Source organism: Lupinus angustifolius, unplaced genomic scaffold, assembly GCF_001865875.1.
Source record: "Lupinus angustifolius cultivar Tanjil unplaced genomic scaffold, LupAngTanjil_v1.0 Scaffold_17_68, whole genome shotgun sequence".
In the NCBI taxonomy this organism is placed as follows: Eukaryota; Viridiplantae; Streptophyta; class Magnoliopsida; order Fabales; family Fabaceae; genus Lupinus; species Lupinus angustifolius.
The window spans coordinates 1-15,626 of NW_017719045.1; the positions used below are offsets into that span (position 1 = coordinate 1).

A 15,626-nucleotide genomic window follows, 5' to 3' on the forward strand; every position below is an offset into this window, starting at 1 on the left:
TTTGTTTATGCATAATGCGCAAATAATGTACATATATTTTATAACGTCAATAAATCATATATCGAACCATTATATTTTTTGCATTCATATAGTTGCAATATTAACATTGGTTATTGAGGGTATATGTATAATATTAACATTTATATGCATTTGTATAAGCATTGATTTGTGGAATGTATAATTATAGAAAGTATTTGATTCTAAAATAACTCAATAAATAAAATTCAAATTGTATTGGATAATATCTCACCTCTATATTCTATATATAAAATTATAAATATAAAGACTTTTTATTGCATCATATTTTTTGTGATTACATTTATAGGTACCATATAAAGTCATAAGGATTTTTAGCATATCTCTTGAATGCTTATTTTTATTTTAGGTTATGTTCATTATGTATAAATATTTGAATATATTTTTAGCATTCAAATATTGTATAATTAAATGTTATTTATTTGATTATGTTTTAACTAATAATCATTGTATGAAAATAACTCATAAATTAAAGATTCATTTCTATTATTTGAAAGATATATCTTTGTATACAACTATAATATTTTATTATACATATTTTTCTATTAAGTCTGTCATTTTTATAATATACATATTTGAATTAATATTTTTATTGTTGGAATTAAGTTAATTCATATGTATTATTAAATTCATATGTTGTAGATAACTCAATGTACAACACGTTATTGTTTACATTAATTTGTAGTTTCAAATATACTAATAATATTTCAAATCTTTGTGTATTAATTTTACTATTATTGTCTTATCTTATTTTTTTATACCAAATGATTTGATGAGCTATTAGGATGTGATATTTTTTGTAATCTATTTGAAAAACACATTAAGTTGCGATTTCACATGATATTTTTTCTGATAATTTTAATCAAAATAATAAAAATAGTCTAATAATTGTTTTTTATTCTTATATATTCCTAATTAAAATACATATATTTTCCATGAATATATCTATTATTGTTATCTTTTAATTAAATAATATAATGATAGTAATTAAATATTTTGAAAATTCTCATTCGTTATATTCTCATATGTTATACTAATATATATTCAAAAATTGTTAAGATTTTTAATCTTCTTAATCTAATATCTTTAATATTCTATTTATGTTATACTTATCATTATTACTATCTTAATATTGTAATATTAGAAGCAAATACTAAATCTGAAACAAAATATATTTATAATGAATGTTGCCTAAAATTGAATAATAAAAATAAGTCAAACAAAATATAAATCAAATATGTGTTATAATACATACAACTTTGTAAATCTTATGATTATTTTTAAGAAAATAGAGGTAAAATAATCAATTATGTAATCACAATAAAATCAAATCAAGGACATAGTTTTCCAATAATTTTAATAAAAATAAGACTATTATGATATTAATTTCAAATTGTGACTCATTATATTTTATAGTATTCAATTTATATACAATTTCTTGATTTTATAATTGATCTTATGTGTACCTGTATTAATTTATAGCTTGAAATATACTAATAATATTTCAAATCTTTGTGTATTAATTTTACTACTATTGTTTTATCTTATTTTTTTGTAATGAATGGTATGATGAGCTATTATGATGTGATAATATAAATCTCCTAATATTAATTTCATTAATATTGACATAATGTTTCTTAGAAATCTTCTTCTCATTTCTAGTAACAATCAACCAATTTCCATACATGTGAGTGAGTTTGAGAGTAGAAGATGATAGATTTGTTAAATAAAATATGTGAAATTTATATGATGAAGAAGTTATATCTACCACAAATGAAGAAAAATTGAAATAATATAAAAATAAAAGTAGATCACAATTTGAGTTATATCATACTTATGAGTTGGTTTTAAAAGTTGAAGATGATAAATTTGTTGATCACAATTTGACAAAATAATATAAAGTATATCAACCGACTGCCAACAGAAACATAAATTAAAAGAATAATTGTAAGTGAGTTTTAGAGTTGAAGATAATAAATGTGTTGAGAAAGGAAGAGACACCATAAGGAAACGACAACCAGAACAATTGTGAGAAAAACTACACAACATTTTGTCTCTCCTTTATTATTATTTATTTAATGAGGCATTATGTTTATATTTTTAAACAAATAGTAAAATATAGTTTTAATCGTGTGTGTAAGGTTGTATAGTAAGAGATGATGAGCTTTTGGAGGGGAAACTTTGCATCAGGTATTGACATGTGTCCCTAAGAAGAAAACTTTGCACAAGATATTGACATGTGTCCCTAAGAATAAAACTTGGAATAAGGTATTGACATGTGTCCTAGGAGTTTTTTTTGTTATATATTTATTATTTATTTAATAAGTCATTATGTTTATATTTTTAAACAAATAGTAAAAGATAGTTTTAATCATGTGTGTAAGGTTGTATAGTAAGAGGTGATGAGCTTTTGGAAGGGAAACTTTGCATGAGGTATTGACATGTGTACCTAAGAAGCAAACTTTGCATAAAGTATTGACATGTATTCCTATATGAGTTTTTTTTGTTATATAGTAAATAGATTTTAGATCATATTATGTTCGATATTTGACATTTAATTGAGATTTTCATAGGTTTATCATAAATTATGACTAATCTCGATAACATCTAAACTTTGAATCTAAACTTCTCACGAGTCACTATCCAATTTGGGCCACAAATCGTGATATTGGCTCACAACATTTTTTTACTCTCTATTATATATTTTTAATTCATAAAAAAAGTTAGGAATATGGTTAAAAATGCAGTATAAAGGATCATAAGCAAGTAAATAGACTTATCTCATAAAAAATAAGTCAATAATCCTATTTAGTGAAAGAGAATTGTTGAAATGTCTGCGAATCATGATTTAATGAGAATTTATAAAATGAGTTTAATATTTATATATCTTGAGTCTAAAATTTATTACACAGTCAAAAAGCTCAGAGTCGTTGGTACTTGTGAATTCTGCACAAATACAACACAAGTACACCAGGATTTTAAAGACGAATTATTCAAACTACCTACAATACAGGCAAACACAAGTATATTAGTATGTTTACATGGGTACCCACAACATATGAAATTAATTTAGTATCTTATCAATTTGAGTTTTTAAATTTATATGATTTAATTTTGTGGTGCAGAATGCACTTTATTTTTGTAGTTTCTTTAGTATCTTGTTGTTTTTTTTTATTTTACATTCAGGTTTGACATGCAAAAATGTCCAAAAAGTTACTATATAGACTACACCAAACTTTGTCTTAAATAGTCTGAGTCTATATAACATATAGAAACATTGAGCTTGACCCGTTAGTCTGTTTAATATTTTCAAAGCCTAGGTCTGATCTATTTATAAGTCTAATCTGTTAGTTTGTTTAAGGGTCTCCTATTGTATAGGTCTTGAAAAAGTCAACCATATCTTTATTTAGATAGACTAATAAACATACTTTTAACTAAACCGATCTAATTTTAACAATTAAATTATATTTTTGTATACATTTTTATATTAAAAGTACATATATAATAATATCGCTTTATTAAAATAATATATCATGAATATTGTCTTAAAGTCTTAGTCTAGTTAAAAAAAACAAAGCTTATGTTTAATTTGTTTAAAAGTTTAACTTGTTAGCTTATTTAAAGGTGTCATATATTATATGGTCTTGAAATAGACAATCATATCTTCATTTAGATAGACTACTACCTAAGTAGTTAGTCATTTAACTTTAATAATTAAATTATATTTTTGTGTTTATTTTTATATTAAAATTACATATATAATAATACTACAAAGTTTGATAGACATTTTAGATAACCTAAAACTTGATACATTAAGCTAAATAAGTTTTTTAAAAGTCTGAGCATCGTTTGTTCAAAAAATATATATGGTCTGACATAATCTGTTATATGTTAAATAAATAAATAATAAATCAATGATGGACAATCTGATCAATTTTCATCCTTATAATTAGGAAATGTTTTTTTTTTCTTTTCAATTTTCAAAACACCCCATCCCAAAAATAAACTACAAGCTAGAGTAAAATTCTTTATGAACCCATTGCCATCACAATAATGGTCCGAAAAGATAAAAAAAAAACCAATATAGTGAGTGCAAATAAAGCTAAATTAATCCTATAGTTATACCAAAGTTATGAAACTTTTAATTCCATGATCTAAACTAAACCCCTCAGGCTCATAAGTCATAAGCAACCATCATCACTCGCCTTCTGCTTAACGCTACAGATCCATCATAAGAAGAAACCCTGCTAATGCTAATGCTAATGCTCTAGCTAGCTAGGGTTTCATCTCACTAAATCTCATTTTCCACCTAACCAAAATTGAAAGAAATAAATAATAATCTTGTGGATCCAATACCAAAATCGATCACATGAATCCTTCTTCGGTGAAATTTCTTCTCCTCCTTCTCCTTCTCTTCACTTTCTCCACCTTCGTTCTCTCCACAGATTCCAAGAACAATACCTTCCGCGACCGCGAAGCAACCGATGATTCCCTCGCTTACCCCCAAATGTACCACGATTCTCAATTGCTGTGATTGATTATTACGTTATTTCTTGTGATTTTATAGAATATGTAAATTTTTGTTTAATTATTCTGTCTATTTCTTATGATTATGATTTTGTTATAATTGTGGTTAGAGATGAGGATGCTTTAGTGAATTCGAAGTGCCCTAAGAATTTGGAGCTAAGATGGCAAACGGAAGTTAGTTCCAGTATCTATGCGTCCCCCTTGATTGCTGATATTAACAAGTAAGTTCTTATTGACTCTGCGTATCGAATTATTGTTTATGTAACTGTAATTCACATAGCAATTGGTGTGAAGACTTGACAGAATAGGATGGGATGTTATGTTATGTTCTGTTTGGTTTTACTCCTTTTAGTGGAGCCAAAATGTCTCACTTTTTAATCCAATGTAGAATAGAATTCATATGTTTTGTTCTGTTCCATTCTAATATGTCTTTGCAGGTGTGCTTCACTTTCATCGTGTCATATTTGTTCCATTTTTAGCTTAACCTTTCATATTACTTGTTGTGTTGTCAAATGTTTTTATTCTTACCTTAATCTTGTATATTACATCTCATGTAATGAAAGTTGATTCGTTGAAAAAATGTTTTTTCCCCCACAGTGATGGGAAGCTTGAGATAGTGGTTCCCTCTTTTGTTCACTACCTTGAGGTTCTGGAAGGTTCTGATGGGGACAAAATGCCAGGTAAAGATTATGGGATGTGTTCTTGTCATGATGGGTTTTAACGTCAATGATATATGCTTGCTATTGCAAATGTATGAGGGGTAACATATTTATACCTTCCCCTATTGATATCCATTCTATGTGGCTAAATTAAGTTTGGCTCTATTTGACATAATATGGATTATGAAGGTAGACTTGAAAATGATAGGGATTTAGCTTGAGGAACAATATAATTGAACGTTAAGAATGTAATTTTTCCCTAACAACTACTTCTCTAATATTGCAAGCCTTACGAAAAGGTACGAGAAATTAGTTAAGGTGAATACTAACCAACATTCTATATTCTGGGAGAAGAATATATTCGAAAGCAGCTACTTATTCCAAATATCCAATGAATTCTAATCCATTAATCCTAATTAGTTATTAATATGGGCTACCATTTTCTATGGGAGCTTAAGGAATTGTAAAAAATTATATTGCTATGAAAGAGGTGGTAGGGAGTGAATACTGAAGATTATCAATGGAAATGCGTTTTTTAGATTTATCTCACTGATTGCACATGCTTAGGATCAAGGCATGACCTTATTGTGATAGATTACCTCATGTTTGATGAGTTTTTTTACAAAATACCATTCTGAATGGTTTCTTAGGGTGGCCTGCTTTCCACCAATCCACTGTGCATTCTAGTCCTCTTCTGTATGACATCGACAAGGATGGGGTGAGAGAATTAGCTCTGGCAACCTACAATGGTGAAGTGCTATTTTTCAGGTGACTGTCTTTTTCTGTATTTTGTAAATTTTGCTTCCATTTAAAAATTGTCCATTGCTTGAGGTGCTTTTAACAAGGTTATAATAAGCTATCATCTTTAGGGTTTCTGGCTATGTGATGTCAGATAAGCTGGTGGTCCCACGTAGGAAGGTGCTAAAAAATTGGTATGTGGGTTTGAATTCTGACCCAGTGGATCGTTCTCATCCGGATGTTCACGATGATCAACTTGTCCAAGAAGCAACTATCAAGAACTCTATGTCTTGTAAGTTTTTGCCATGCTGACGCTCAAATAATTGTTGTGCATGGATTATAGGTCCTCAAGTTTTCATTATCAACCTAATAAAGCAGCTTTGACAGAGGGTTTGTGTATAATTTTGGGCTTCATGTGATTATGAACTGTACATTTATTTTAAAAAGTTATCTGTTGATAATGATTCTCCTTGTAGATATGAACGGAAGTAAACATGAACTCAACTCTTCATCTGCCTCGTTAGCAGAAACTCATCCTGGCACAAATGATAAACATGAACTCAACTCTTCATCTGCCTCGTCAACAGAAACTCACCCTGGCACAAATGACAAACATGAACTCAACTCTTCATCTGCTTCGTCAACTGAAACTCACCCTGGCACAAATGATAAACATGAACTCAACTCTTCATCTGCCACATCTTACCCTGGCACAAATGATAAACACGATCTCAACTCTTCATCTACCACATCAATAGAAACTCCCCCTGGCACAAAAGATGTGTCTCATCCAGTGCCCGAAAAGAAAAAAAATGAAAGTCAAATAGAGGAGAATATTAAGCTGCCAACAATTGTTGATAATTCCTCTGTGAATACTGGGTCTGTGGAAACTGTTAATGCAGAAAACAAAACCAGTACAGGGAGACGCCTGCTGGAAGATAACAACTCCAAAGGAGCAGAGCATAGTGGTGCTGAATCCAAAGATAGTAAGGAGGGTATCCATGCTGCAACCGTGGAAAATGAAGAAGGCCTTGAAGCAGATGCTGATTCGTCCTTTGAGTTATTTCGTAATAATGATGAGTTGGCTGATGAGTATAACTATGATTATGATGATTATGTTGATGAATCAATGTGGGGTGATGAGGAATGGACTGAAGTTAATCATGAGAAATTGGAGGATTATGTGAATGTTGACTCACACATCTTGAGCACTCCTGTGAGTTAGTGCTTGACCTTTTTTAAATATAAAATTTATGATTTATTCATTCTGCCAAATCCTAGAAAAAAGTATACACAAATCAATAGCTGTTCATTCTATTTTTCTTGTCTTTTGCCAGGTCATTGCAGATATCGACAATGATGGTGTATCAGAAATGATTGTTGCTGTTTCGTATTTCTTCGACAACGAGTGAGTCTGTCTTTACATATGTTTTTCCAAATGCCAATTATACTTTTGTATACTATCTTTTATTGTGACAATTATGTGGTTGCAATTCATATTTAAATACATAGGTTGCTAGCTGTAATTATCATTGTGAGATTACTTTGACAGATTAAAAATAGATGAGATGAGACTAATATTCTTATGTGCTTCAGACTTGCTTATAGAAGAAGAAATTTAGTATAGAGTGAGTTTGACACAATCTGTATGGATAGGCAATCTTCAATGTGGATGTCATCCAATTCTGTGAAGTAAATGATGTTCTGGCATCCCTTGGTGGATGTTCAGTTTTTCAGATAGCTAACTATGAAAGATGTATTATATACAAAGATAAATTATGCAAGAATCAGATAGAAGGGGAATTCATGGGTAGGAATGATGGTGTAGAACAAAGGAAAGTAACCATGATATAGATGATCTTGTGTTTTTTGCCAACTTATTCCTTCATATATGATAAAAATTAAAGTTACATAAAAGGAAGCTTTGGAGATTTAATTTGTTACTGTGTAATGCTGTTAATCATATTTTGTGCAAAAAGAATATCCATGAAGCTTTGTTCATTTCTTTTTGACTTGTTTTATTGTAAGTAAGTTGACTAGCATTTTGGCGAGTTTACATAAATTATTGAGTGGGATCAAGCAAGCACCCTATTTTTTAACACTTAATTTGTTCAGTCATCTTTGTGCTTTGCTTATTGTCTGCTGGACTGGGTATGCTTGTTCTTTTTTATTAAACAGGTTTTTTGTAGCAATACGCTTTTTTACTCTTTACATAGTAGCAATGAAATATGATTTCTGATATTTGCTGAAGAACGAGATAATTGGTTTTATCGTTTTGGAATAATCTGTACCTATAGAGGAGACTATTTGTTAATTTACTGGCCTGTCAGTAATTAGCCACCTTTTAAGCTGACAGGTATTATGACAACCAGGAGCATATGAAAGAACTGGGTGATATTGATATTGGGAAATATGTTGCTGGTGGCATTGTTGTTTTTAATCTTGATACGAAGCAAGTTAAGTGGACTGCAGAACTTGATCTGAGTACAAATACTGCCAACTTCCAAGCCTACATATATTCTTCTCCAACTGTTGTAGATTTGGATGGTGATGGAAATCTGGACATTCTTGTTGGAACTTCTTATGGTCTGTTCTATGTGTTGGATCACCATGGTAATGATGTCTAAACACTGCTTACCTAGTATTTCTCATAAGTCAATATAGTGTAACTCTAGAGACAATTACATATATCGGAATCTTAACTGATCAAGTTAAGAATATGAGTCAGTTTTTTCTCTCTCTTTTCTGTTATCATTTTCATTCACTTTGTGCTACTTTCCTTTTCTCAAAAGTCATTAATTTTAAAATAGTTTATTATTAATGTTACTCTGTTTCCCCTGTAAACATTTCTATACAATCATTTCTTTGTTCCTCCCTTGAAAGATTTCCATTAGGAAAAAAAACACTTACCCTCCTCAATGTTTGCAAAATGTGCAAATTGATCCTTCCCTTAATTTCTCCATAATCTCCTAACAGAAAGCCACATGATTTGCATGTGATCAAGTTCCAGACCAAAATGCACCTGGTGTCTTATATTCCCCAAATCCTATACCCTAACCCCCCTAAATCATTACGAACCTTTTCCTCATAGCAGAAATCAACTCTTACTAGAATACCTCTCCTTAGAACCCATTGACTCAAAAGTGAACCCAGAAGAACTCATCAACCATAACTGTAGTTGACCCACAACTATCACATGATTGATCCCTCAAATTAGAACGACTCCATTGTTTCCAATGACAACTCTTCATCACCAACCCAAAGCCGCTATATCGGCCACCCAAACCAAGCTCGAGCTACCGACAAACAGAGATGTCAATCACAAATATTGAGCCAACTTGCCACTCGTAGCCCTAGATCCAAACCACTATCACCTGTCCATGCTCACTCCATGGCCACACCACTATTAGGCTCGTGAGATTTGAGATCCCATCATAGAACACGTCTCCTCTTTGGGTTTGAACTTGTATCAATTTGGGTGGGAGGGGGTGGAATTAGCGTTTTAGAGTTATACTATAGGTTTTGGGGAGGATAAGACACTCAAGGGCATTTTGGTTTCAAATATGATCACGGGCAAGTCACATGATGAATTCTATTAGATGATGGAAAAATTAACGCAAAGGTATACCTGCACATTTTTCAAACGTTGAGGATTAGAATGCGCGTTTTAAACTTCAGAGACTAAGTCACAAATGGCCTATAGTTCAGCATCTAAAGTGTATTTCCCCCTTCTGCTGTATCTAACTTTTACAAACTTTTTTGTATTTGCTTCTCTGCATTGTTTTATTGCGGTTGAGTGATGTCTAAGATTGCAAGGTTGAACATGTTTTTCCCTGAAATATCAAGATTATGGACTGTTAAATATGGTGAATTTTCAATTCCATACATTTAAAGTTTTTATTTTATAAATTTTATTATTTATTAGTCAAATTTGGAGCTTTGCAGTCAAGGTGTTATTAGGGTTATACATGAGGGGAGCTTGGTTAGAAATGAGCAGGATAAGATAGTGCAGTTTTACCCCTTGTACCCTTACACTTGAACACCACTGCCACCACAACCACTCTATCACCATTGCCATCACCACAACAATGTCATTGTTATCTTGTGTGCACCAAACACTGGACAAAATAAGAGCTTATCCTGCTCATATCAATATCCTACTCTCTATTGTATCTTGGCCGCCAAATGAGCCCTTATAGCTTGTTTGTGAAATCTAATTCTTATATTTTTCTCAAATAGGTAAGGTTAGAGAAAAGTTCCCTCTTGAAATGGCCGAGATTCAAGGAGCTGTTATTGCGGCTGACGTTAATGATGATGGGAAAATTGAGCTAGTTACTACTGATACACATGGAAATGTTGCTGTATGGACTCCAAAAGGAGATTTGATATGGGAAAAACATCTGAAGAGTCTTATTCCACAGGTAACTTGCTATCTCTGTCTTCCTTAGCATGTCATGAATGTAGCATGATTTCACATCACTTGATTATGGAGCAACCAATATCTATGGTATAGGATTTTCAAATTGGTTTGGGTTAATGGGATAATTATACAAGTCGTGTCGACTGTGAGTATATAGGTAGAGAGGATGAATGTGACTTTAGATAAGAAAGGAAGTGAGAAGATGATAGAGAATATTGAAGGTAGTAGTTCAGTTCCAAAATGTTTGGTTCGCTCCATGTGGTGCAAACCGTAAATATTTAAAATGAGGGAAGGTTGGGTTAGGGTAGAAACTAAAAGGCTTCAATTTATTTTGAATAAGTTTTGTAATGCTTTCTGTTTGTTTTAGTCGGGACTTGGTCCTTTGAGTTTTATGTGGACTTTGCCTATGTTATTACTTATTAGAAACCTTGCATGATCACTTCTCTCTCTCTATCTCTCATGTATACTAAAGGCTTACTTCTATTTTAAAATTTTCACTTCCTGATTTTTTAGGGTAATGCCTTAGACCCACCATGTGGGCCTGATACTTTGGTCTCATGGTGGGTCTCCTAGTAAGGCCCTTTCACGAGATGTTTGTTATCTGCCATGGAAGCTCTGAAAGAAATAGAAGTTGCCTTTTGTATTGTGAGGTAACTTAGAGGCTGTGAGTGAGGTAGCTTGGCAGCTGTGGAGTAGTACTAGAGCTTGTTGTAGATGTGCAGGCCAAGGAAGGCCCTTTAACCTGATGCTTGTTATGTGTCATTGAAGCTCTGAAAATTGAAGCTGCTCTAAAAGCTATGGAGTTAGATTTGAACTTAGAGGGAGCTTTAGACTTCTAAAAGTTAAAAGAAACTCTATTCAATGAGACTTAGAGTCTTAGCCATTGGGAAAAGGATTTGCCCAAAACACGACAAGGGTGAAGAGATGAAAACCTTTTATCCTAATAGTAAGACAAATAAACAAAGTCAATGAGAAACATGTATATAGGTCTTTAAAGTTATTTCTTAGAATCGTCAGTTTTGCTTCTTGAATTTTTTCAACACATTTCCAAGCTGAGATATGTACTCCTCTGTTGCTGGTGATAGAATGCTTATCTAAACATTACGTAGCCTTGGGAGCATCTTCTATGTTTTGAAAAAATCGCTACTGACTCAAATTAGAGAGGCCTGCTGTTGTGTATAGTTTATAAGTGATTTGATCAAGTGAACTTTCACCTTTTGTAGCACATCTGGATTTTCATTCTTCCTATATAATACTATAATGTGGTAGTGATTGCATTTCGAGTTTAGAGATTTTGCAAGCATAAGGGCTCTTTTCTTGGATGGAAATCAGTAGCTTCAAGTTTGGGACTCTAGCTTCCGACAGTATATTAATGTTTGGAAGAGCAGGACTATATAATGAGAAAGAATAATCTAGGAGATCGAACTTATCGTATTGAGGGAGAAATTTGATAATTGGTTTAAATGATTTGGCTATGGGTTAGGCACTTCTCTTTCTAATTAAAAAAATACTTTATTGATGGGACTTATAGCAACAATATGTTGTTAGGTAACCCCTAGTCAATTAGTTAGAATGCTATTAGGAATCTATTATTTAGTTAGTTAGTTTGGGACTAGGATAACTAGAGAAATAAGGCATGTTGCTTATAAATAAGAGAGAAGTTAGAAGGTGAGGAGATCTAGTCATTTGTAGAGAGAATTGGGGCCTTAGTCATACAGAGAGTTCTAGGTCTCTTGAATACCTAGAGAATTCAGTGTATTCATAGTGATTTCCATCAATAATATTCAGTTCTTATCATCATCTGGACCAGTTCTATTAACTGGTATCAGAGCACTAGATCCTAGGGTGCAATTTTCACGTTTCAGACGAGAATGGAGGAAAGACTAGATTCAATGGAGCACAGATTCAGGAGCATTTTTAAGAGGTTCAATTAAACCAAACACAATGTGCTGGGGAAATAGAATGGAGAAAGGTTAGGATGGGCAATAAAGTTGGGCCAACTTTCTAACTTTCCAAACCAGGCCCAAATAACCAATATTGAAGGGTACAATGCTGATGGTCCAGTGAAGGTAACAGTGGGAAACTGGAATTGTGCATGTGGTGTTTGACAAAAAGACTGAGAGGATTGACATAGCAGGGACAACAGAAATTTCAGGAGAGCACATGGGTGGGCTATATGGTTCTATTGCAATCACAATGGGAAGATTGGCCAATGTTGCTTTTATAAGAATGGCAACATGGGTGGGCTATATGTTTGGAACTAGAGCTTAAGCGGTTGGAGGAATTATAAAGATGCATAAGAGAGACAAAAATAGTGAAGGGATAACTTGCAAACTTGTTGCAGGAGAAGGGTTTCATTTCATTGGGACCATAGAAAATGCTTTGATTGCTAGTGTTTTGGGAGACATTGCAAAGGTTTCAGTTACTGTTGCAGATGCAAGTCTGTGATTCATCATGATTTTTGCCAACTAGTACATGGTGTTATAGTCCTTGGGAGTGTTCTGGTATTTAGCACAGTGGTGTGGGCATTGAAGAAGATCAAGGGACCCTGCTGGACACTATTATACATCATTCATAGCTGAGTCATTATTCTTCGAACAGTGGGGTGCAGGTTGAAATGGCTTTTGGAACCCATGTGCTGTCACCTCGAGGAGCCTTGAGGATTTATTTCTGCAGTTCTGGAGCATTTACCAATCCTTTCACCTTGAGGACAAGGTGAATGTTTCGGGGGAGTATTATTCAGTAACCCCTAGTCAATTAGTTAGAATGGTCTTAGGAATCTATTATTGAGTTAGTTAGAAATAAGGCAATGTTGCCTATAAATAAGAGAAGAGTTAGAAGATGAAGACATCTGGTCATTTGTAGAGAGAATTGGGGCCTTTGGCATAGGGAGAGTTCTAGGTCTCACGAATATCTAGAGAATTCAGCGTATTCATAGTGATTTCCATCAATAATATTCAGTCCTTATCCTAATATTGACCAGTTTCGATCATGTCTTTCTGATTAAGAAAAAAAGAAACAGTATGTCCAAAATATGTTTTTCACAGCTGAGTTCTTTAACCACAATTCTCCCACATAACCATGTAAGTGTCATTTTATAACAAATTTGGCCTGATGGAACTTTCAGTTGAGGTTACTGGTAATAACTAATAGTTATCTCTGACTGCTCTTTTTATACATTGCTTAATCCTTTTTTTACCACTTTGTGCTCCTTTTAAAACTGTGTAAACATTAGATTCTCCCATTTAGACTTCAAATTTTCCATGAAATCTGACATTCTATTGCTAGAAATAAGTTCAGAACAAAGAAGGGAGTACTAAAATACCACTTCTTCTGTCTAGACTCGTCCTTGAAATTTCAATATGTAATTGATTTTCTAAGGTGCTACATTTCTGAACTAATTGTAGTTACAAGTTTAGCATTCACTACTTTATAACCCTCCTCCAAATCCATTGCTTCACTACATTTCTCACTGTAATAAGCTACTGTTTAGCTGATACCCTGACTATTTTTTTTTACAATGTCTCGTGATTTTATTTTCCTCAGGGTCCAACTGTTGGTGATGTTGATGGGGATGGTCATACTGAGCTTGTTGTGCCAACACAATCTGGGAAGATTCATGTTCTTGATGGAAGGGATGGGTCATCTGTTGGGCGATATCCATTTCAAACTCATGGAAGAGTGATGAATAATGTTCTTCTACTTGATTTAAGTAAACATAAGGAGAAAAAGAAGGGTTTGACTATTGTTACATCATCATTCGACGGCTATTTGTACCTCATTGATGGACCTACAGGATGTACTGATGTTGTTGACATTGGTGAAACTTCGTAAGATATTTCTTTAACCTTTTTATTATGGGTTTGCGTTCTGTCATGTTTTCCGTAACTTTCATATATGGGTAACTTTTGTTGCAGATATAGCATGGTCTTGGCAGACAATGTAGATGGTGGGGATGATCTTGATCTAATTGTCACAACTATGAATGGCAATGTCTTTTGCTTCTCAACACCCTCTCCTCATCATCCTCTCAAGGCAAGATTTATTTGAAATTTGATCATTAAAACTGTTCTATTTTGACTTCTTAATCTAATCACTTTATACATTATTTCAGGCATGGAGATTGCCTGGCCAAGGAAGAAATAATGTTGCAAATCGGTACAATCGTGAAGGTATCTATGTTACACACCCTTCTAGGGCATTCCGTGATGAGGAAGGCAAGAGCTTCTGGGTGGAAATTGAGATTGTAGATAATTACAGATACCCATCTGGGCATCAAGGGCCATACAACGTCACCGTAAGTTCTCATCCATATCAAATTGAGTTCTTTTATAAAACTTTTCTCTGCCAAACACTCGCTTACCGTAATTTTCCTTTCATGTTGCGTAAATGAATCAGACATCCTTGCTAGTTCCCGGTAATTACCAAGGAGAGAGAACGATAAAGCAGAACCAGATCTATAATCAACCTGGTAAATATCGGATGAAACTGCCAACTGTAGGAGTAAGGACTACAGGAACGGTTTTGGTTGAGATGGTCGATAAGAATGGACTATATTTCTCTGATGATTTTTCCCTAACATTCCATATGCACTACTATAAACTGCTGAAGTGGCTTCTTGTCCTTCCAATGCTTGGAATGTTTGGGGTGCTTGTCATCCTTCGCCCACAAGGCTCAATGCCATTGCCATCATTTTCGAGGAACATTGATTAGTGATGATTACTTTGTTTCATGCTTAATGCATCAGTTAGTTCAGAAAATGCGAGCCATGCTTATGTCAAAATGAACTGAATTTTTATGCTTTCGTGGGTTTTGATCTCCTAGTTAAAGCATATCTTTCATTGGCTAAAGTGATTTGTTCAGCTAAATTAAGTTTAGGTTTGATTCAGTGATAGTTGAAGACTGCAACACAGTGAATGAGATGTGGATATAAGGATATTGGGATTTTTTGCCCTTGATCTTGTAGTTTAATCTTATACTGAAATGTTTCACTACACCTTTTTTTTGGTTTTCGGATTTGATATATAATTAACACATAAGCTTTTCCATGTCTTTTCTTGTCTTTTATGTGTGCGCTCATTTGTTTTAAGCAGAGTTGGGATAAAATCAGAAATAATATTTTATTACTGAGTTGTATTTTTAATATAATAATACTACATTTGATTTAATAATCGTCACCCAGTTATTTTATTATAGAATTTAGTGTTGGGTGTTTTTACACACATATATATATATATATATATATA

The 15,626-nt window shown here is 32.8% G+C and overlaps 1 protein-coding gene across 2 annotated transcripts; it reads left to right on the top strand.

Annotated features, from left to right (window-relative positions):
• The first annotated feature begins 4,195 nt into the window (after positions 1–4,195).
• Positions 4,196–15,425, top strand: LOC109338070 (protein DEFECTIVE IN EXINE FORMATION 1). 2 transcript variants are annotated; one of them, XM_019575203.1, is made up of 14 exons: positions 4,196–4,545; positions 4,674–4,784; positions 5,161–5,243; positions 5,873–5,990; positions 6,092–6,252; positions 6,437–6,659; positions 6,711–7,176; positions 7,298–7,368; positions 8,317–8,573; positions 10,200–10,381; positions 13,927–14,210; positions 14,298–14,415; positions 14,495–14,677; positions 14,779–15,425. In XM_019575203.1, exons 1-14 carry the CDS (start codon positions 4,406–4,408, stop codon positions 15,091–15,093), a joined length of 2,712 nt encoding a protein of 903 aa, XP_019430748.1. In that variant the 5' UTR covers positions 4,196–4,405; the 3' UTR covers positions 15,094–15,425. The 2 variants fall into 2 exon arrangements, with proteins under 2 accessions (XP_019430748.1, XP_019430747.1); XM_019575202.1 differs by having other exon boundaries at positions 6,437–7,176.
• The last annotated feature ends 201 nt before the right edge of the window (positions 15,426–15,626 follow it).

Bases quoted from the DNA above. Each gene is read 5' to 3' on its own strand.
- LOC109338070 (XM_019575202.1), top strand. From the start codon at position 4,406: ATGAATCCTTCTTCGGTGAAATTTCTTCTCCTCCTTCTCCTTCTCTTC. The intron at 8,574-10,199 runs GTAATGATGTCT...TTTCTCAAATAG, and splicing joins CTATGTGTTGGATCACCATG to GTAAGGTTAGAGAAAAGTTC. The intron at 14,211-14,297 runs GTAAGATATTTC...CTTTTGTTGCAG, and splicing joins GTTGACATTGGTGAAACTTC to ATATAGCATGGTCTTGGCAG.